The 21,776-nt window shown below is 38.5% G+C and overlaps 1 protein-coding gene across 2 annotated transcripts in view; it reads left to right on the forward strand.

Annotated features, from left to right (window-relative positions):
- The window catches only part of LOC124615707 (lysosomal acid glucosylceramidase-like), a 121,798-nt gene extending 105,599 nt beyond the window's left edge, over positions 1 to 16,199 (forward strand). For both annotated transcript variants that reach the window (XM_047143751.1, XM_047143750.1), the window contains exons 8-11: positions 47 to 191; positions 7,775 to 7,854; positions 13,818 to 14,098; positions 15,885 to 16,199. In XM_047143751.1, the coding sequence (XP_046999707.1) occupies positions 47 to 191; positions 7,775 to 7,854; positions 13,818 to 14,098; positions 15,885 to 15,984 (606 nt within the window). In that variant the 3' untranslated portion in view covers positions 15,985 to 16,199. The remainder of the gene's footprint in view (positions 1 to 46; positions 192 to 7,774; positions 7,855 to 13,817; positions 14,099 to 15,884) is intronic.
- Positions 16,200 to 21,776: the final 5,577 nt, after the last annotated feature.

Genomic DNA, 21,776 nt, shown 5'->3' on the forward strand with positions numbered 1-21,776 from the left:
CGTGCTTATTTTCAACAATGAATAATTCAATAATGAACAATTGCAGCTAATGGAAGATGAAAAAGTGCAAAACTATGTTGATGGTGTTGCTGTGCACTGGTACTGGGACACTTTTCTTCCAGCTTCACTGCTAAGTCAAACACACAACAAGTACCCTTCAAAATTTATTATAGCAACTGAAGCCAGCATTGGTAAGTTTTGGAAGGCATTTTTCTTGTACATTTATTTCTATATTTATCTTTTATTAAGTGTTAGACATAGAAGAAAACAGCAAAGAAAGTTTTGTGATATGATGGCATGTGATGCACAGGCAAACTAAATGCAAATGAAAACATGAAAAATCCAGTAAGCGAGAGTTTGGAAGTGGTTAAAGATGGTTATGATGAACAGCATGACAGATTAGTGTCAGCTTCAGATTACCATTAAGCAGCATTCATAACAGGTTGAAGTCCCAGTCCTTGAAACAGTATTTTAGTTGTAACAGTCTCTACAACTACCACATTTTGTCTGAATGATAACATTCTACCACAGTGACTGCCACACAATGAACTAAAATCCCTTAATTTTGTTTTCATTACTGGACAATTTTTGTTGTGAAGCAATTTTTAAATGTTTATAATGTATAACCATCATCATCGATCACACAACATTACAATTATATTATGTTGGCAGGACTTTACAATTACAATGACACTGAGTTTATCTAGAACTATACTACAGTATACTACTTTAGAGTTTGAGAAATTACTGCTGTATGTAAAGCAACATCTGATCAGAACTGAAAACAAAATAAAACAACTGTGATCACAAGTGTTGCAGTGTATCATTCAACCTCGAAATACTGTTGACAAATAATAAAATGATTTTTTTATTAGAAGCTGAAGCTAGCAAAAGTGAGTGATCTAAGGAGACATAGCATAAAATTGTTTTGGAAGATCATCAATTGTATGTTTTTGAAACTTTGAAGAATATGTAGGACTCCTACTGAATGAAGTACTAGCTGATATGAACAGTAAAAATACTTGTATTGCACTTATGTCTAACCAGTCTGCATGTGAGAACCTGATTTTGTAGGTGTACAAAACCATACTAAATCACTACTAAACATATCACACTAATCACTGTTCTTTTGTTCCACTATCTTGGCTTATAAAAAATGCTAAACTATAAAACATATCACAAAATGATATGTATGTCATATCCATAAGTAATAACTGCATATATGAGAGTATGTTTTGGAAACATTTGAGTTTGTTACCCAAGTAATTAAGTTCTGTTTGAAATAGGAACACAACTTGAAGAACAGACAACATCACATTTGGTAGGAACGAACAGTAAACATCTTAGATTCATCACAGCTGCTTATTCTTATTTGTATGGAATGAATACTACACAATGAATAAGACTAAACTGAGGTCTGTTCAGAAAATTCTGGAATATTCATAATTTTGTGCCAATGGTGTGTTGAAGTGAAATGCAGTTGGCATCTCTGCACACGACTGTGTTTAATGTGTAACTGCCAGAAGTGTTGTATTGAGTAGAATGTTGTCTCATACAGTTTGCAAATTTTGAGCTGGCAGAGTTAGAAGATGATGCATCTGCATTAAATTTTGTGTGAAACTTGAGAAAATCTTTACAGAGACACACTAAATTATGCAGGATGCCTACAGTGGTGAGTGCTTAAGCTGCCCTCGGTGTTATGAATGGTTCACATGATTTAAAAATGGATGGGAAGAAGTTAAAGATGACCCTCATTGAGGATACCCTTCTATGTCTACCGATGACACTGTCAGGAACATCAACAAAATTGTGCTTGTCAATCGAAGACTGCCTGTCTGAGATCTTGCAGAAAAATGTAACATTTCAGTTAGATCATGCCATGAAATCCTGACACAGCATCTTGGAATGCATCATGTTGCTGCCAAGTTTGTCCCATGGCTCATGAGTCAAGACCAGAAAGACCTTTGCTTTGCAATCTGTGAAGAGCTTTTCAATTGCACAAATGAGAACAAGGTGTTAAGAGAGTCATAACTGGTGATGAGATGTATGTCTATGGTTATGATGTAGAGACCAAGGTTCAATCTTCACAATGTCGGGGAAGGTTCTCCAAGACCAAGGAAAGCTCATCAGGTCAGGTCAAATGTCAAAGACATCCTTATAGTTTTCTTTGACTTTTAAAGATTAGTACATCATGAATTCAAGCCACAGGGGCAAACTGTTAATTGATGGTACTATCTGAGGTTATGATGTAGAGACCAAGGTTCAATCTTCACAATCTTGGGAAAGGTTCTTCAATACCAAGGAAAGCTCATCAGGTCAGGTCAAATGTCAAAGACATCCTGATTATTTTCTTTGACCTTTAAGGATAAATACATCATGAATTCCAGCCGCAGGTACCAACTGTTAATCGATGGTACTATCAGAATGTGTTGCAACACCTGCAAGAAAATGTGAGAAAGAAATGGCCTGAAATGTGAGACAATTTATGGCATTTTCATCATGATACTGCATCTGCACATTCATCTCTGTTGGGGCATGACTAATGCACTAACAACAAAATCACTGTGCTGCCTATCCCACATACTCTCCAGACCTGGCCCCTGGAGACTTTTTTTATTTCCAAAGTTGAAAACCCATTGAAAGTAGGAAGGTTTGCAATGATAGACGAGATGAAAGAAAATTCGCAGATGGCACTTCGTGTGATACAGCAAGATGTGTACCAAGACTAATTCTGGAGGTGTAAACAGTGTTGGGAGTGGTGTATGAATTGTGGAGGAGAGTATTTCGAAGGACACCATGCACAATAAGAAAAACATAAGTGTAGAAAAATTTTATGGACAAAGTTCTGGAATTTTTTGAACAGTCCTCGTACTGAGTGGATGGTCAAGATTTTACAGGATATCAGTTACACAGAAACAAATATACTGGAGTTAACAGTGTCATTTAAAAAAAATTGTACATTTTAAGTAATGCTAAAAAACTTTGTAAATATTGTAAAAAGCATTGCCCAGTCTGCGAAGAAATATTTGAGGTGTGGAGGAGGGTGGAGTGGGTGGCCGAAGCATGACAGTGGGGTAGTAGGTGGAGAATCTGATGTGTAAAGGGAGGAGGCGCTACCTCGGTTGTCTCCGCATGACATGTTGTGCTGGAGTGCAGGTTCTGCTCTGGATTGGTGAAACAATGAGCCAAGTTACTGTTGAATAGGTCAGATTTTGAGTTGAATACTTACACAGGTTTGATTCTGTGTATCAAAACTGTAGTGCACTTGTCACAGAGAAGTATGTCAAATGTTTGTTTACCCCTCTGTAATACCTTGTAAGGACTAGAGTAAGGTGGCTGAAATGATGCCCTTGTAGTGTCATCTTGTAATGTTATATACTTGCATGTCATCAATTCTTTGTGTACAAAAACATTTGATGTTCCATGTCACTGTGGAGGTGGCATCCTATGTGACTCATTGAACCATTTCCAGCAGTTTAGTTGTATTAGGTAAATTCACAGGGTCAACAAAATCTCCTGGGAACATCTACTTTTCACCATATAGGATCTCTGCCAGTAAAGCCAGCAGATCCTCCTTCAAGGCACTGCAAACACTGAGAAGTACCCATGGAAGGGCCTCCGACAACTCCCACTGTGTCACTTCTGTGATGTTTTGAAGATGCAGTGCCACCACTCCAGTGACCATTGTTCTGTGGGTGGTAAGCAGCAGTGCAAAGGCACTGAATTCCACAGAGACCTTGAATTGCCTTCCCTGGTCCATCATTATTGTGGTGAGGCAATGGAAATGTGTGATCCACACTTGTACTAAGGCCTTACGCTGTCATCTCAGCTATGATGTCTGATATCAACACTGCCTCGAGCCACCATGTGACTCTGTCAGCAGCTGACTGAAGAGTTGTAACTAGCAGAATCTGGGAGTGGTCTGACTAAATACAAATGTATGTGCTGTAACCTACCTGCCAGATTGTCATATTGGCCAAGCTCTGGGCTAGGAGGCCTCCCTGTTTGTGCAGCGGTGGCATGCAGTGCAGGTATGGATCCAGCTCTTATAGTCATTCTTTAGGTCTGGCCAAACAAAGCAGTCTGTTACAAGTTTGGTGATGGGGTGGATGCCCAGATGTGACAAATTGTGAAGGTTATCAAATACAAGTCTTCTCATTTGAGATGGAACCAGTGGTCTAACTTTCCCTGTTCATGTGTTGCACCAAACTTGTTTGTGTGAACCAGAGAAGAGGTGATACTCAAACTTAAGGCTTGTTGAAGTGTTCTGCAGAAGTTCTTTGATTTGAGAATCGATCCCTTGTGCCAAAGAAAGTTCATTGTAATTAATACACCCTGAAAGAGCATCAATTCTCAGGAGAGCGTCTGGCACTGTATTGTTACCCATCAGATATGTTGTACATTTGTTGTAAATTGACCCTCATAGTCCAAATAGTGAAAATGATGTAGTGAGCAGTCTTTCATAGAATTCTCTATGGCCTCTGTTAGTGGTCTGTGATCCATGAAAATAGTGATGGGCCTACCTTCAACTTCTGATTTGAAATGACATACTGTCTTGTAGACTGCTAACAGTTCTCTGTTAAATGCAAATCATTTCCACTGTGACTCTGTCAGTTTCTGAGAAAATAACCATAATGGTTGTTGGGCCCATCTACTAACTGCTGGAGCTTTGTGCTGATGGCTGCATCACTCACATCAGGGGTGAGAGATAATGGGGCTTTGCTTACAGGGTCTACTAAAGTCACAGCCAGTTGGAGGAACGGTTTGATGTTATCAAAGGCCTTGAGCATTTCCAAAGTCCACATCAACAGTTTCCTGCTGTGTTTGTTTCTCTGTGCCAGTGCTGCATCTGTCAGTGGTGCTTTGTTAGCTGCAGGCTGTGGCAGGTGTTGCCTATAGAAGTTGATGGTTCCCAAAACCCTCCTCAATTCTTCACAAGTCTGTGGCTGGGAAAGAGCTAGAGGCAGTGCTGTTTTGTCTGCAGTTGGGTGGATCCCAGACGCATTGAAAGTTATCGTATTTGTACACATAAAATACACGTGTAAAATCCAGTATGATGTGAAATCTAAATAAAAAATAATGGCAGAAAATTGCTCAAATTTTAACCATATATTCTCTAAGCATTTATCTAGGAGTCATCTTTCCATTTCCAAAATCTCTATCAGTTCACAGGTGGTTCCTTAGACAACCACAAAAAGTGTTCTTTTTTTACATTTTTTCTTACCAAAACTGACCCACAGATTCCAAGACTGCTATGCGTAGCAAATGGATGAAATTTTTACAATATTTTCAAAAAATTCTGATCTCAAAGAAGCCTGAAAATTCTATTGATGCCTTTATCTGTTCCTGAAATACAAAGGTTCAAAGTTACCTCACATATACAAGATAAAATACACATGTAAAACTGTATGTGAGGTGTAATCTAAATAATGAATAAGCAAATTGCTCCAATTTTAATGTTGCATTTATTTAGAAGTGCCACTCTCCTGTTTTCAAAAATATTCATCCATTATCAAGAAACGGCCTAACCGCAGAAAATTGTTCCAATTTTAATGTTGCATTTATTTAGAAGTGCCACTCTCCTGTTTTCAAAAATATTTATCCATTACCAAGAAACACCCTAAAAACTTGGTTTTTGGGTAGTGGTACTAAAACTGAGCTGCAGATTCCAAAATGAATGTGCACAGTATATGGATGCGATTTTTTGATATATTCCTAAGATCATGATCTTGAACAACCATAAAATTTTCTCGATATCTTTACCAGTTTCCAAAATACTGTAGAGAGGTTCAAAGTTACCATACCTTTACAAATAGAATCTGTGCATAAAATCCAGAATTAGGTGAAAACCTAGCATGGAGAAATATGCTGTAAAGTGACTGTTATCATTAGAAATATTTTGTGAATACCATACTGTAGTACTGAAGCACATGCAAAATTTTTGTGCATGATAAAATCTGGTGTGAGGTGTAAAATTAGTTTTATGTTATTTCAGTTTTACATACCATAAGTAAACTATCAAAACTTTACTACCCCATATTTCTTTTCATATGACTGACACACCCTGTTATGGCAGGGAAAAGAAGGGAACCAGTGGAAAAATGCTCTTATTGGAGTACAAAAAATGCAAATATGCTTCTGTGTAAAAGACTGTGATTGAGAAGTGGGGCACCAGGCACCTTATTCTACCTTCCTCAAAATCTTTAAAAAATTTCGCAAATGTTTTGGCATGCAAACATATTTGAAAGAGGAGACAGTGGTAGTGGGAAAGAGACAGAAAAGTAATAAATACTGGAAGATATTACTCAGTCGTTGTACTATAGAGAGAGCAAAGGAGACAATGGCAGTCTGGGAGAAAAAGAGGGACACAACGACTGTGAAACATAATTGACATGACAAACCAGTGCTAGGAAAAGAGTGATGGAGACAGTGCCAATGGGAGAGGAATAAACAGATGGAGAAAGTGGAAGTGGATTAGAGCTGGTGATAAAGAGAGGCAGAGTCTATGACAACAACAACAAGGAGAAGACACATAGTGACAGTGGGAACAGACAACAGGAATGAGAAGGAAAGACATTGAGAGGAGACTGTAGTAGTAGGGCACAAAGAAGAAGACTGTGGCTGTGAAATAGGAGACAATGACAGTTAGAGAGAGACACAGAGATAATGATAATGAATTGGGCTGAATGACTGAGAATGGACAAGTGAGAGTTGGTGGGAATGAGTGACGTACAGCGATGGACTAGTGGGTGTGAGCGGGTGGACAGTTAGGGGAGCTCATTGGAGTGAGAAGTAAGTTGCACATTAAATAGAGTGTGAATATGTTCGTGTGCCAAATTGTTTGGGAACATTTTTAAAGGTGCTGGGGAAGGTAGAATTAGGCAGCTCGTAACCCACTGTTCAGTTGGTCTTTCAAAACAGGAACATTTTTCATTTTTTTGTGCTTGGTAGGAGAAATTTTCTATTGGTAGAATGTATACAGGAAAATAGTCTAGTGTTAACTGAAATATATAATTGGGAATAACAGAACTAAAAAGTTAAGGTGCATCAGATGGATCTTGTTAGTGTAAAGACATGCAAACATGTGAAAAGTGCTAGAAAGGTGAAATATTAGTGATGGTCAATTTCATAGTTTTGGATTCTGCAGACTTATGTGGAAGTATGTAACCTATTTCCAATTACATTAGAAGTAAATAAAATTGTGAAGCATGGGTGAAGCAATGTTCATCCCCAAAGCACAATATTTAATGTCATTAATTGTTTAATGTTAGGAACAGTCTTGCTGAACAGTTCCTGTTTTAATTAGTGGTAGTGTAGGTAAATACATGTAATATTTCTTTTTTAAACTTATGTGATGTATGTAGGGAACCAAAGTTTCTCATTCCTTTTTTGCATCACATTTAACCATTTTTCATTAGGAATCTTCATGAATTTGTTTGTCAAGAATACAACATAAAGAAACAAGCAGGACAAACTTGGATGTGAAAACTTGGAAGACCACTATGGATGGAGAACTCTAGAAGAGGCTTATATCCAGCAATGGATGATAAGTGGTTGTTGGTGATGAAATTTATGAAAATGTGTGCAAACATTATGAAGAAATGTGATGCTGAGTGTGCATAACCCCCCTCCCCTCACCATCCCTGCCTATCTGCTCTGCCTGTATATGAGAGAAAAATGCTTGTCACTGAATTTGTGTTATATGGCTATCTGTGTTCTGTCTCATCAAAAAACAGCACAGCAGTTTATAAATGTCCTTGTTGTATCTTTTCAGGTGACAAACCATGGGATATAACTAAAGTTGTGCTTGGTGAATGGTCAAGAGGTGAACAGTACATGGCTGACATAATTCAAGTATGTTATTCTGCTTTTAAAACTATACTAAAGGTCTTTAGAAGTGAGATGGTGATACAGTTGTAACTAAGATCTTCTGCGCAAGGGGCTGCATTTCTCTGTACTAAGCATTTTTAACATGACTTATTATCTTAAGTTCTACCCTCAGATTTTTCTGAATGCCTAGTGTATCTCACTTGCATTTTCAGCAGTCATTAGAAAGTGTCAAATTATATATAGATTACCATCAGAAATGTGCTACTTAAATATGCAGTGTACATAATATGCAGTGTACATAATATGCTACTTAAATATACATTGTACATGAAAACGCCATTGAAAGGCACTAGATGTGATATCAGTCCTTGGTTGCTGAAGCCTTTGTGATTCATTTGTCTGTGTACAGTCTTGGTAAAATAATTTACTGTTGCTCACTCTTCAAATCAGGCTGTGAGCTGCCTCACAGTAGTCTGTGGGTTTCTCCCTATGGCTCTGTGGAGAAAAGATGATCTCTATTGATCCATGACATTGCTGTCCCACTGCAAGGTTCACTGTATGTACTGCTGACTTTACAAACCTGAAATCATATGTAATCTCCAATGTGCTATGACCCATGTGTCTTGCAATGATTATCATCCCACATTCAAAGTTGCTACAAGCCATATGTTCATTATGGACCTGTCTGTAACAGACTGTTCAGATATCATAACTACACTCAAATCATATGCTGCATCTAGTCACAACATTTGAGCATCATAAACAGCACTTCTTTACATGGGACAACTCATCCTGTGAAATTTGGCTAGTCAGTTTAAAAGACATTCATAGAATGTATGATTGATTTTTACGTATTTTGTGTATACTCCTTTTACATTCAATTTCTTATACTTTAAGCTAGATGCAATGCCGAAATACAGAACTCAAGATGTTAACAGAGATAATACTGCATCCGTCATCTTCCAGTAGACAAGTAAAAACACTGAAGTATTTGCATGCTCAAGGAATAAGCATTTTATAACCAGTGAATAATTCTAGTTTCCCATTAAAAACATAAGCCTAAATTTTCTTTTTACTAGGTGAAAAAATCCGTTCATTTTCTGTGAAATAAGTGAGCTCATAAAGTTAGTTTGTGGCCTATGCAGCAAACTCTTGAAAGAAGCCATCAAAATTATATCATTGTCTTAGTATATCTTCACCATGCAATAATGACACAAAACACTAAATACTAATTAGAATTTAATCAATATGTACATTTATTGTGTAAACATTTTCCCTGAATCTCATCTTCTCATTGTGAATTTGACATCAATATCAGTTATTTTTAATTTTTTTAATGTGTCATTCCCTTCCCAGCCCCACCTTCACTCCTAGAAATGCTATGAGTGTGTTACAAACACTGAATTTTCTCCTAGATTGTAAGCCATATGTGCATTAAGCTTGGTTGAAATTTTGCCAAGCCCTGCAGATTTACACTTATTTGCCTCCTCTTTCACTCCTTTGTCTCTCCATTGTCCACATTCCCTCCTTTACCTCTCCATCATCCCTAGGAGCATTAGTGGTGTCTTAGTTCCAGTGTATTATTATTATTATTCTTTTTCTCCAGACAGGAACTGATATTCATAAAATTTTCTTGAAATTGATCCCTGAGTTCCAGAGTAAGGCTGTAAATATCACAGTTGTATGCATTTGGGACTGCCAGTCAGTCATCCCAGAAAACTATGGATTCAACAGTAATATATTTTTTATTATTTTTATGGCACATCTGTCACAGCTCCACCCAATCCCTAGTAGGGCTAAGGATATTTTACCATGATAGTAAATTTTTCATACACTAAGTTATAAGCTCCAAAGTTGACTGAAATTTATTAATGTGTTACATGTCACCACTTTCTCACCAACATCTTCATCCCTACTTCCACAATAATGATTCTGGGGCGCCTACTCCCCATGATAATTGCCTCCAAACAAAAAACAATACCAAAAATGATATAATTATTTACAATTAAATTCAAAATACAGTAACAAAAACCACACTGATAAAATTGTACAATGTTGTTACTGGTACCAGCACTGATAACAACATAACAGATTTGAAACTAATTCCACAGTGTATTTATTCATTCTCAACAGCTCTTGTGAAAGTGTGTGACCAGCCTTTTCTTCCTTATTCTGCTGAGATGCAGTTGTGTCTGTCACAGTCACTAAGGTTAAAATGCAATACATATGATATTCGCAATAAACAGTGCCATTTCTAGTACCTTATTGTTTTGACATAATTTTCTGTGGGGGTACTATAACATGACTGTAAATTAGGTACCAGTTGATAAAATCTGCTAGAGATGATGCTCGCTTCAAAAAGCCAGTTACTTCTCCTGTTAACAGTTCCATACCAATGCTAGTTACCTCACATAAATCTATTATAGTAAAGTGATGTATCAAGTAAATATTTTAGTTCAAAGGATTGGAATTCACACATTGTTAGCTGTAACAGGCAGAAGATGTGCTTTGTTGATGTTGCACATTTTAGCGATTTTGACTGAGATAAACTCATCCTGCAGTGTTGTTCTTTGACATGTCAATGTAGTAACAGTTAAGTGAAAAATTTATAAATAAAAACTGACTTAGGAATTTTCCTTTGTGTGAGACAGCCTTTGCTGATTTGAAGTTCTAGATTCACATATTTTACTATTTTCATCCTTCTGCATAGTCTTTTATTGATTTGTTTGTGATATATTGTGAAATTCTGAACACTTGTGAGAATTGCAAGGATATTCGTCAAGCATATAGACCTGTACCAGACAGGACTAACAGGGGATATTGAATGTATATAGAAAAGGGCAGCATGAATGGTCCCAGGTTCGTTGAATCCATGGGAGAGTGTTGCAGAGATACCGAAGGAACTGAAATGTAAGACTCTTGAAGATAGATGTAAACTATCCTGAGAAAGTCTGTTAATAAAGTTTCAAAAACTAGCTTTAAATAATGACTCTAGGAATATACTACAATTCCCTACATGTTGCTCACATAGGGATCATGCAGATAAGATTAAAATAATTGCTGCACACACAGAGGCATTTAAACAATCATTCTTCCCACACTCCATTTGTGAATGGAACGGGAAGAAACCCTAAGAATAGGTACAGTGGGATGTACCATCTGCCATGCACCTCACGGTGGTTTGCGCCACAGTACATGTAGATGTAGATGTAGGTGTAGAATACCTGTTTATATTATAATATATTGTGAAATTTTGAACAGTGAGTGCTGTGATAAACTCATACTGTTATTGTCAATTGTAGGGGTAAACTAATTGTGCTCTTTTAAAATTTTTGAGAACAGTAGGGGATATCAACACAAATAAACACGCATTTTTGAAAATTGTCCTTTGCATAATGTATGAGCAGTTTGTAGTAAACCAGCATTTGTGATACAGTTGCTGCAGCTGATATTCTAACTAACATATTGTGTTACATCTAATTCTCCCTTAAAGAGGAGTAACCTCATATATTATCCACATTTATCATAAATTAGCTCTGTTTTTGAGTTTACTAACAACTGTAATTAACCTCAAAACGTTTTAGGAAACTGATCATTTTTACCACCAGGTTTTTGGGTTGCCTTAATAGAAATCTCATTTTGTGTATTTTCTTTAATTCTTGTAGTAAATTAGTAACCTTATATCTCAGTTGGTACAGTTTAATCCTGATACCACTCAAAAGATGAATGAAAGGAGTATTAATGTCAGTGGTGTTGAGAAACAGCTGAAGTCACTATTATTGAAGAGAGCTCCATGGACCACTGGAATCCGTACCATATTCTATACTGAATTTGTGATTTGAGTTAAACACTCTTTTAACTATACTCTATTGTAGATCACTCAAACAACAAACCATGCCCAGATCTTGGACAAAAGTGCAGGTCACACCAAGGTAGTAGGTGTGATTCACAAAACTACCACTCAGTATCCCTGACATCAATTTGTTATAGAATCTTAGAACATATTCTGTGCTCAAACATAATGAGGTGTCTTGAACAGAAAGACCTCCTCAATGCCAACCCGCATGGATTCTGAAAACATCAATCATGTGAAACCCAGCTCACACTTTCCTCACATGACACTGAAAGCTACGGATCAAGGCAATCAGGTAGAGGCAGTATTTCTTGATTTCCAGAAAGTATTTGACTCTGTACCAAATCATGGAGATGCTTGTTGTCAAAAGTATGATCCTGTGGGGTGTCAAGTGAAATTTGTGACTGGATTGAGGACTTTTTGGTTGAGAGCATGTTATCTTGGATGGAGAGTCATTGTCAGAGGTAGAACTAACTTCAGATGGGCCTCAAGGAAGTGTGTTGGGATCCTTGCTGTTCATGTTGTGTACCAATGATATTAATAGTAATCTCAGACTTTTTGCAAATGATGCTTTTGTCTGTGGTGAAGTACTGTCTGAAAGAAGCTGAATAAATATTCAGTCAGATTCTGATAAAATTTCAAAGTGGTGCAAAGATTGGCAACTTACTTTAAATGTTTAGAAATGTAAAATTGTGCACTTCTCAAATCAAGAAAAAAAAACCCTAGTATCCTATGATTATATTATCAACAAGTCACTGTTAGAAGTGGCCAACTACAAATGTCTGGGTGTAACACGTTTTGAAGGTATAAAATGGAATGATCACATAGACTAAGTCATGGGTGGATAGAGTAGCATGGAGGGCTGCATCAAACCAGTCTCAGGACTGAAGACAACAACAACAACAACAACAACAAGTCATGGATGAAGCAGGTGGCAGGCTTTGGTTTATGGTAGAATATTGGGGAAATGCAGTCAGTTTACAAAGGAGATTATTTACAAATTGCTTGTGTAACCAGTTCTAGAATACTGCTCAAGTGTGTGGGATCCATACCACATAGGACTGACGGAGGATTTTAAATGTATGCAGAGAAGGGCAACATGAACAATCACAGGTTTATTGGATCTGTGGGAGAGAGTCACAGAGTTCCTGAAGGAACTGAACTGGAAAACTCTTGAAGATAGATGTAAACTATTCTGAGAAAGTCTATTAACAAAGTTTCAAGAACAATTCTGAGAAAGTCTGTTAACAAAGTTCCAAGAACCAGCTTTAAATGATGACTCTAGGAATGTACTTCAATCTCCTACATATTGCTCACATGGGGATCATGAGGATAAGATTAGAATAATTACTGCACACACAGAAGCATTCAAACAGTCATTCTTCCTGCACTCCATATGTGAATGGAATGAGAAGAAATTCCAATAACTCGTCCAATGGGATGTACCCTCTGCCATGCACCTCATGGTGGTTTGCAGAGCATAGATTACGAATATGTAGCAACAATACTGGAGAATGAAAATCTACTCTATTTGTTAAATTGTATTTGGAACATGTGCAAGTCACTTTCTAACAAAACTAGTGAATTTTAAATAAGACTTGACAAGCATTTCTTTTTCTTACAGAAAAACCTCTGTGATTCTTCAATACTTTTACCTCCATAAAATATTTGTTTTAATACATATCTTCAGTCAGCAACAACATACCAAAAAATGGATACTAATACCTTAATCTCACACATTGTTCGTTTTTTATGTTTATAACAGCCAATAATGTTTATCACCTCCTCCTTCTCCCTTCCTCACTTAATCCAATGCTATTAATACTCTTGGCAGTTTCATAATGACATTCATGCATCAATGTGGATTCTTTGATATAAAACTGTACTAAAGTAAACACTTTTCCAACTCATCAGAATGATCACCACCACTGCTACCAAAGTAAGGAACAAAACTGCAAATATCCACAACATAATAGAGACAAGGATGATTTTTATAGTGCTATCATATGATATATTGGGACAACATTAGAGCTGCAGTGATCCCAGTAATTTCCATACAAATCTTGGCAACTTAAAAATTTATCCTCCTTTTTGCCATAGGAGCCTCAAAAATTCATTAAAATTGTATTTACAGGACTTGACACACTGGGTCACTGGTTGGATTGACTGGAATCTTGCTTTGAATCCTGAAGGTGGTCCTAACTGGGTGAACAACTATGTTGATTCTGCAGTTATTGTGAATGCAACAAGTGATGAGTTCTATAAGCAGCCAATGTTTTATGCTATGGGACACTTTTCCAAATTTGTTCCTGAAGGATCAGTGAGAATCAGTATTGAGCCAAATGACAAGAGTGGACTGAAGAGTGTGGCATTCAGAACTCCAGACAATGCTACAGTCATTGTCATGTACAATGAGTAAGTTTCTTTCTCATTTTTCATTCAATGAAGAAAAATATTATAAAAGAAATTTTCTGAATTTTTCATGAAATCAAAAATTGCTTAATAGATTACAGGAAGTATGCTTATGGTATAATTATATTTAATATTCTAATATGGAAATGATGCTTCCTGTTGTGTCATCAGCTTTTCACTTTAAGAACTGTAGTTTGGAATTAGTACAAAAATAAATAAATAATATAACAGTAATAATTCTTAGTCAGAGACACAGTAATAATGATGATAAAGAAAAACATCTGTGTTTGTTTAGGTCAGGAGGAGTTAAACACGATGAGAGTTGTTTATAGAAATTGGGAAGAGGGAGGGAAGTACAAATAGAAAAAGCAAAGACCTGGATAAGCTAGGGATCAAAAATTAAAGAGGGAGGGGGGGGGGGGGGGGGGGGGCTGGATGGAAGTGGCAACAAGAACTACTGACGTATATGATAGGAATTTTGAATGACTGAGATTTACCCTAAGGACATTTCCTTACTGATCACTCCAGAAAATCTTATGCTTTTATAGGGGTGGGAGGCAGATCCTCAGCAGGTGTAGTTGATTGGATCTAGCCTGGTGTTAACCATTTGTGGAAAATATTCAATCAGTTCATGAGTATATCTACAAAGAAAATGAAACAACAATTCAACAACAAGTTAATGATAGATAGGCCACAAATTCAGACTGGATAAGGATGGGGAAGAAAGATGGCTCTATTCCATTCCATCTAATAGGGAGTCAGATATGACAGATGTGGTAAAAAATATTGCTGCTTTCACAGGTGAGTACCACTTACTCAGCTTGAAACACATATGGTAGGGTTGGAGTATCGAGTGATGGGTGGTCCATAGTAGAAGACTTACATCTGGTGTTTTCACAGATTAATATGGTAACATATAGGGGTAGAAATGACATTAGGGTAAATCAATACTGTATACAGACTGAGTGAGTGATGGAATTCAGAAGGCCATTCCTCTTTCCACAACATAAAAAATAATTGGAAGGTTTAGTACAAGATGTTGTGAGAAAGTGAGTCCTTACCATCAAATGCTAGCAGTGGTATGGGGAATGTGCAGATTTTAGAAGGGTAGAGATGAAGAATTTGTTTGGAGAGTTCTTCGCCATCACTCTTCTTGGTACCCATCCTTAGATTTCTATCCTCTCTCCCACTAATTCTCCTTCTCCTTTCTGCTCACAACCTGCAACAGTGTATGTATTGGTACATTGGAATCCAGATTGGGGTTATAGTTTTGCTGCTGAAAAGACAAGCAATGCTTCAGAGAAGTCGAATAATGCCGAGTAGTTTTGATATATTCATGGAGAAGGATGGATCATCCAGTCCTTTTGTTTCATTTTATGAATTGAGTTTGTAACCTTGATCTTGAATATATATTATGTGTGAAACTGGGAACAATTTTTCCTATAATACCAACATTGCTTTGTTGTGGTCTGATACAAGTAACTTTGTATAGAGGGCTTAACAGAATTTATGAATGACTGGGATTTATGAACTATGAGAGCAGCTGTAAATGGTATATTAAATTTTACACTTAAATCCTAACTGTATGACATCATTACCATTATGCTTTCTTATCAATGCAACCAGTAATTAGAAATACTACTTAGGTATTTTTAAAGTTCTGTATGCACTTAACGATCTGGTTGTACTTTTTCAAGATACTGTTTTAGATAAAAATATATACTGTTATAAAAACAACATTTTGTTTATTCTTCTTGTACCTTTTTAATTATTATTTTTTTCCTTCTAGGAAAAACAGCGATACGAAGATACAGCTTGTGGATCCAAACCGTGGCAACATTGATCTTACCATCCCAAAGCGATCTTTCAATTCTCTTTTGTACTGGTGATGTGCTTGAAGAAAGACTTAAAATGTGGGATAACAGAGATAAAGACCAAAGATGCTCAGTAGTAAACTGTTTATTGGGTGTTTTTCCTTATAATAACATTAGACTTCACTCTTTACTTATGAGATGCAAAAGACTGTTATTAATGTGGATATAGTCATACTATGTTGTACTAGGACAGTAAAGTACAAAATACATTTTTAGTACTAAATAATAAATGTAGCCTTTTTCCTGGCAATAAGAAAACCAGAAGTAAAATCTACGACTGCATAAATGTATGTAAGCAAACTGACAACCTTCAAGAATGTGCTGTTATATATCAATTAATTAAAATCAAAAGTACAGTCGAAGATAAGTGTTGAACTGAAATATGTTAAAAAATGACAGAAACCAAACTTCTTGGCTTATGCGTGCAAAATAAATGCAACTCCAGGGCAACACATATGGAATAAGATGATCACAAAATTGCCACTCAAGTTACTTCATAAATAAAAAGAAATGCAACCTGTGTGGCACAAAACAACAGCCTATCATTTAATTGTGCAGATGGACCACATCTCCAAGAAAATTGAAACTACTGTTTGCAAAACTCAAATTCATTTTATCCTGGCAAAAGCCACTGATTCAATGAACTATTAAGCTTTTGTCCGCATTTATTTTTACTTAAAAAACAAAAAATTTGTACATAAAATTTTCCAGAAAAAGACAACAATAGTATAAATGCAATTTCTAGCTAAGATGGAACCATAAAGAGTTGAAAATTAAGCTTTTTATTTTATTGTATAGCATACATTAAGAGTTTTTGAATCAACCATGTAGGAAAAGATAGATGGCTACGTGACATAAAGAAGACACATAAAGTTGTAGACAGGCATGATTAAAAGACAAAGACACTTACACATAGCTTTCAGCCCCAGTCTTCATCAGCAAAAGAGAAACATACACCATTCATACACACAAGCAAGCACACATGACCGTCAACTCCGGCATCCCGGACCCAAATGCAACTATCATGTGGAATGGAAGTAGCAATCAGGAGAAGTCAGGGAAGGGGAAGGCATGTTAGTGGGGGTGGGGGTGGGGGGGGGGGAGAGTGTAGGGACTAGAATGCCAACAGATGCAGCATCAGGAGGTTGTGGAGTAGGGAGGTAGCAAAAAAAGGAGTGGAAAAGGAGATAAGTGGGGAAAAATGTGCATGTGCATTAGTAGAGAGTGGTGAACAAAGAGGGGAGACAAGAGTGGAGAGGAAAAGATAGGACAGAGAGTGTGGAAACTGTTGGCTGGTGGGAGAGGGGACAGTATATTACCGTATGTTGAGGATGAGATAATTATGGGAGTGGAGAATGTATTGTTAGGATAACTCTCATCTGCACAGTTCAGAAAAACTTGTGGTGGAGGTGAGGATCCAGATGGCTCAGCTAGTGAAGCACCCATTTAAATCAAGCATGTTATGTTCAGCTGCATGTTGTGCCAGAGGGTGGTCTACTTTGCTCTTGGCCACAGTTTAGCAGTGGCCATTCACCCTGGTGAACAGCTGTTTGGTAGTCATACCAATATAAAAAGCTGTGCAATAATTGCAGTAGAGCTGGTAAATGACATGGCTACTTTCACAAGTGGCCCATCCCCTGATGCGATGGATAAACCTGTGATGGGACTGAAATTGGATGATCCTTGTGGCAAGGGGTTGGGATTGGGAATGGCATAGGAATGGACTAGGGTGTCGTGGAGGTTGGTTGGGTGATGGAACGCCACTTTAGATAGGATGGCAAGTATCTCGGGTGGGATGTCTCATATTTCATGGCATGATGATAGGTAATCAAAGTGCTGGTTAAGGATGTGGTTCACTTGTTCCAGTCCAAGGGGGTAATGGCTGATGAAGAGGACACTTCCTTGTGGCTGGTTCTTGGGAGTGGTGGAAGGACTGGGAGTGTGAGGAGAAATGGCATGGGAGATCTGTTTGCAGACTGGGTCTGGGGGATGGTACCTCTCTGTGAAGGCCTTGGTAAGACCCTCAGCGTAGTGAGGGGAGGGGGGGGGAGTTCTTGTGTCTGTTTATACACCGTTCCTGGGTGTCCAGACTGCATAGGAGGAGTTTTTTGGTATGAAAGGTATGACAGCTGCCGAAATGAAGATACTGTTGGAGGCTGATGGATTTAATGTGGACAGAGGTGCAGATGGAGCCATCAGAGAGGAGGAGGTCAGTGTCCAGGAAGGTGGCATGCTGATTTGAGGAGGAATGAGTGAAGCACGTGAGAAAGAAGATGTTGAAGTTGTGAAAGAATGAAGATAGGGTATCATGGCCCTGAGTCCAGTTCATGAAGACATCGCCAATAAACCTGAACGAGACTAGTGATTTGGCATTTTGGGAAGCTATGAAATTCTCCTTTAGATGGCCCATAAACAGGCTGGCATGGAGGGGGGGGGGTGGGGGGGTGCCATGCATGTGCCCATGGCTGTGCCCCATATTTGTTTGTGGGTTAGAATAATGTTAGTAAGGTGTATGAGCCATGAGATATTGTGTTTGGAAGCTAAAGGACGCTTGGGTAGGCAGTGTTCAATAGTGGTAAGACCACGGGCATGAGGGATGTTGGGGTATTGGAAGATGGTGTCGACAGTGATGAGTTGAGATCCAAGAGCTAAAGGAGTAAGTAGTTGGTCACTTTGACATGGAGGCTAGATTACGGGCAGTTGGTTGGAGGTGTTGATCAATGATGGCCGAAATCCTTTCAGTGGGGGCACAATGGCCAGCCACAATGGTGTATCCAGGATTGTTGGGTTTGTGGATTTTGGGGAGCATGTAGAAGGTGGGTGTGTGAGGTGTCATAGGGGTGAGGAGGGAAATGGATTTATGGGAGAGTTTCTGGTGAGGGCTAAGGCATTAAGCACAGATTGGGGGTTGTGTTGGACTTTGGGGATTGGATCACTCTGCATAGTTTATTGATGAAGTAGTCAGATAACTGGCAGAGGCCTTTTGCCAGGTAGTCACTGTGATTCATAACAGTGGGGGAATTTTTGTCTGCAGGTAGGATGATTAGGTGAGGATTTGTTTTGAAGTTGTCATTATGAAAGGAGGGGTGGGATCCAGAGAAAGGAGTTTTTATGTTAGGCTGTTTGGGGGTCTTCTGTGGTTTAGGAAGTATTTGAGAAACAGAATGTGGGATTGGATTTTAGCCAGGGATACTTTTCTGAAATGGTGCAGAAATATGGAGTGGGGGTCCATTGTGGTAGGAATGGCATAAAAGAAGTGGGAATGATGCAGAAATTGGCAAAATAGGTGGTGATGGTTGTAAGAGCAGCTGGATGAGAGAAAATACATGAAAAAGATATGTAAAGACACACAGAAATATGCACAGATATGCAAAAATATGCACAGATATGAAAAAATACACACATATATGTAAAAATAGGCACGAATATGTAAAACTATGCAGAATGTATGCAACTGCATAAAACTATGTACAAATATCTTAAAAACATACAGAAACATGAATCCACTTCCAGATGTCATGGGGTTGGGCGGGCACTGCTCATTACAGATGTCAGACATCGTAGGCTGGGCAGAATAGTAAAACAGGACAGGCAGCAGACAGCAGAAGAACTAAGATCAGACTTTAATGTTCAGCAGAGTCCAAGTGTCTCCGAACACAGAGTGCACGGAACACAGCTAACAATGGGCCTCCACAGCCAACAACTGCGCATGTGCCAATGTTAATGCCATGACATTGACAACTATGACTGAAATGGGGACCATTGACACTGGATGTTGGCTCAATCATAAAACATTGCATGGTCTGTTGAATCCTCAAATCTTCTTTATCATGCCAGTGGGATGGTGCACATCCATCTTTTTCCAGGTGAACAGCTCTTTGACACCTGTTCTGCGGGATGCAGACAAGCTAGCGGTGGCTCCATTATGCTCTGGGGAATGTTCACATGGGCATCCATGGGGCCAGCTCATGCAAGGCACCTTGGTGGCCAAGGAATATTATACACTGATTTCAGACCATGTACAGTCCTTGATGACGATCATATTTCCTGATGGCAGTGGCATTTTTCATCATGGTAATGTGCCATGTCACAAGGCCAGGAGTATGACAGAGTGGTTCAAGAAACACAGTGGCGATTTTCAATTGATGTGCTGAGCCCTCAACTTGCCAGATCTGAACTCGATCGAACCCATCTGGGATGTGATTGAATGTGGCATCAGAGTTTATCCCCCTTCCCCTCCTGAGGATTTACGGGAATTAAGTGACTTGTGTATGCATCTACACCTACATCTACATCCATAATCCGCAAGCCACCTGACGGTGTGTGGCGGAGGGTACCTTCAGTACCTCTATCCGTTCTCCCTTCTATTCCAGTCTCGTATTGCAGTCTCGTATTGTTCGTGGAAAGAAAGACTGTCAGTATGCCTCTGTGTGGGCTCTAATCTCCCTGATTTTTCATCATGGTCTCTTCATGAGATATACGTAGAAGGGAGCAATATACGGCTTGACTCTTCAGTGAAGGTATCTTCTCGAAACTTCAACAAAAGCCCGTATTGAGCTACTGAGTGTCTCTCTTGCAGAGTCTGCCACTGGAGTTTATCTATCATCTCCGTAACACTTTCGTGATTACTAAATGATCCTGTAATGAAGTGCGCTGCTCTCCTTTAGATCTTCTCTATCTCTTCTATCAACCCTATCTGGTACGGATCCCACACTGGTGAGCAAGTGGGCAAGCAATTGTACTGTAACCTACTTCCTTTGTTTTTGGACTGCATTTCCTTAGGATTCTTCCAAAGAATCTCAGTCTGGCATCTGCTTTACCGACGATCAACTTTATATGATCATTCCATTTTAAATCACTCCTAATGCCTACTCCCAGATAATTTATGGAATTAACTGCTTCGAATTGCTGACCTGCTATATTGTAGCTAAATGATAAAGGATCATTCTTTCTATGTATTCGCAATACATCACACTTGTCTACATTGAGATTCAATTGCCATTCCCTGCACCATGTGTAAATTCGTTGCAGATCCTCCTGCATTTCAGCATCATCTACAGAAAGCTTCAGTGAATTTCTGATGTTATCCACAAGGTCATTCATATATATTGTGAATAGCAATGGTCCTACGACACTCCCCTGCGGCACACCTGAAATCACTCTTACTTCAGAAGACTTCTCTCGATTGAGAATGACATGCTGCATTCTGTTGTCTAGGAACTCTTCAATCCAATCACACAATTGGTCTGATAGTCCATATGCTCTTACTTTGTTGATTAAATAACTGTGGGGAACTGTATCAAATACCTTGCGGAAGAAACACAACATCTACCTGGGAATCTGTGTCTATGGCCTGCTGAGTCTCACGGATGAATAGCATGAGCTGGGTTTCACATGATTGTCTTTTTCAAAACCCATGCTGATTCCTACAGAGTAGATTTATAGTCTCCAGAAAAGTAATTATGCTCGAACACAATACGTGTTCCAAAATTCTACAACTGATCGACATTAGAGATATAAGTTTATAGTTCTGCACATCTGTTCGATGTCCCTTCTTGAAAATGGGGATGACCTGTGCCCTTTTCCAATCTTTTGGAAAGAGATGGAAAAGAGCCACCGCTGCAAGAGGGGGGGGGGGGGGGGGGGGGGGGCAAGTTGCTTTGCGTACTCTGTGTAAAATCGAACTGGTAGCCCATCAGGTCCAGTGGCCTTTCCTCTTTTGAGCGATTTTAATTTTTTTCTATCCCTGTCATCTATTTCGATATCTCCCATTTCGTCATCTGTGCAAAAATCTAGAGAAGGAACTA

Source organism: Schistocerca americana, chromosome 5 (assembly GCF_021461395.2).
Source record: "Schistocerca americana isolate TAMUIC-IGC-003095 chromosome 5, iqSchAmer2.1, whole genome shotgun sequence".
Lineage (NCBI taxonomy): Eukaryota > Metazoa > Arthropoda > Insecta > Orthoptera > Acrididae > Schistocerca > Schistocerca americana.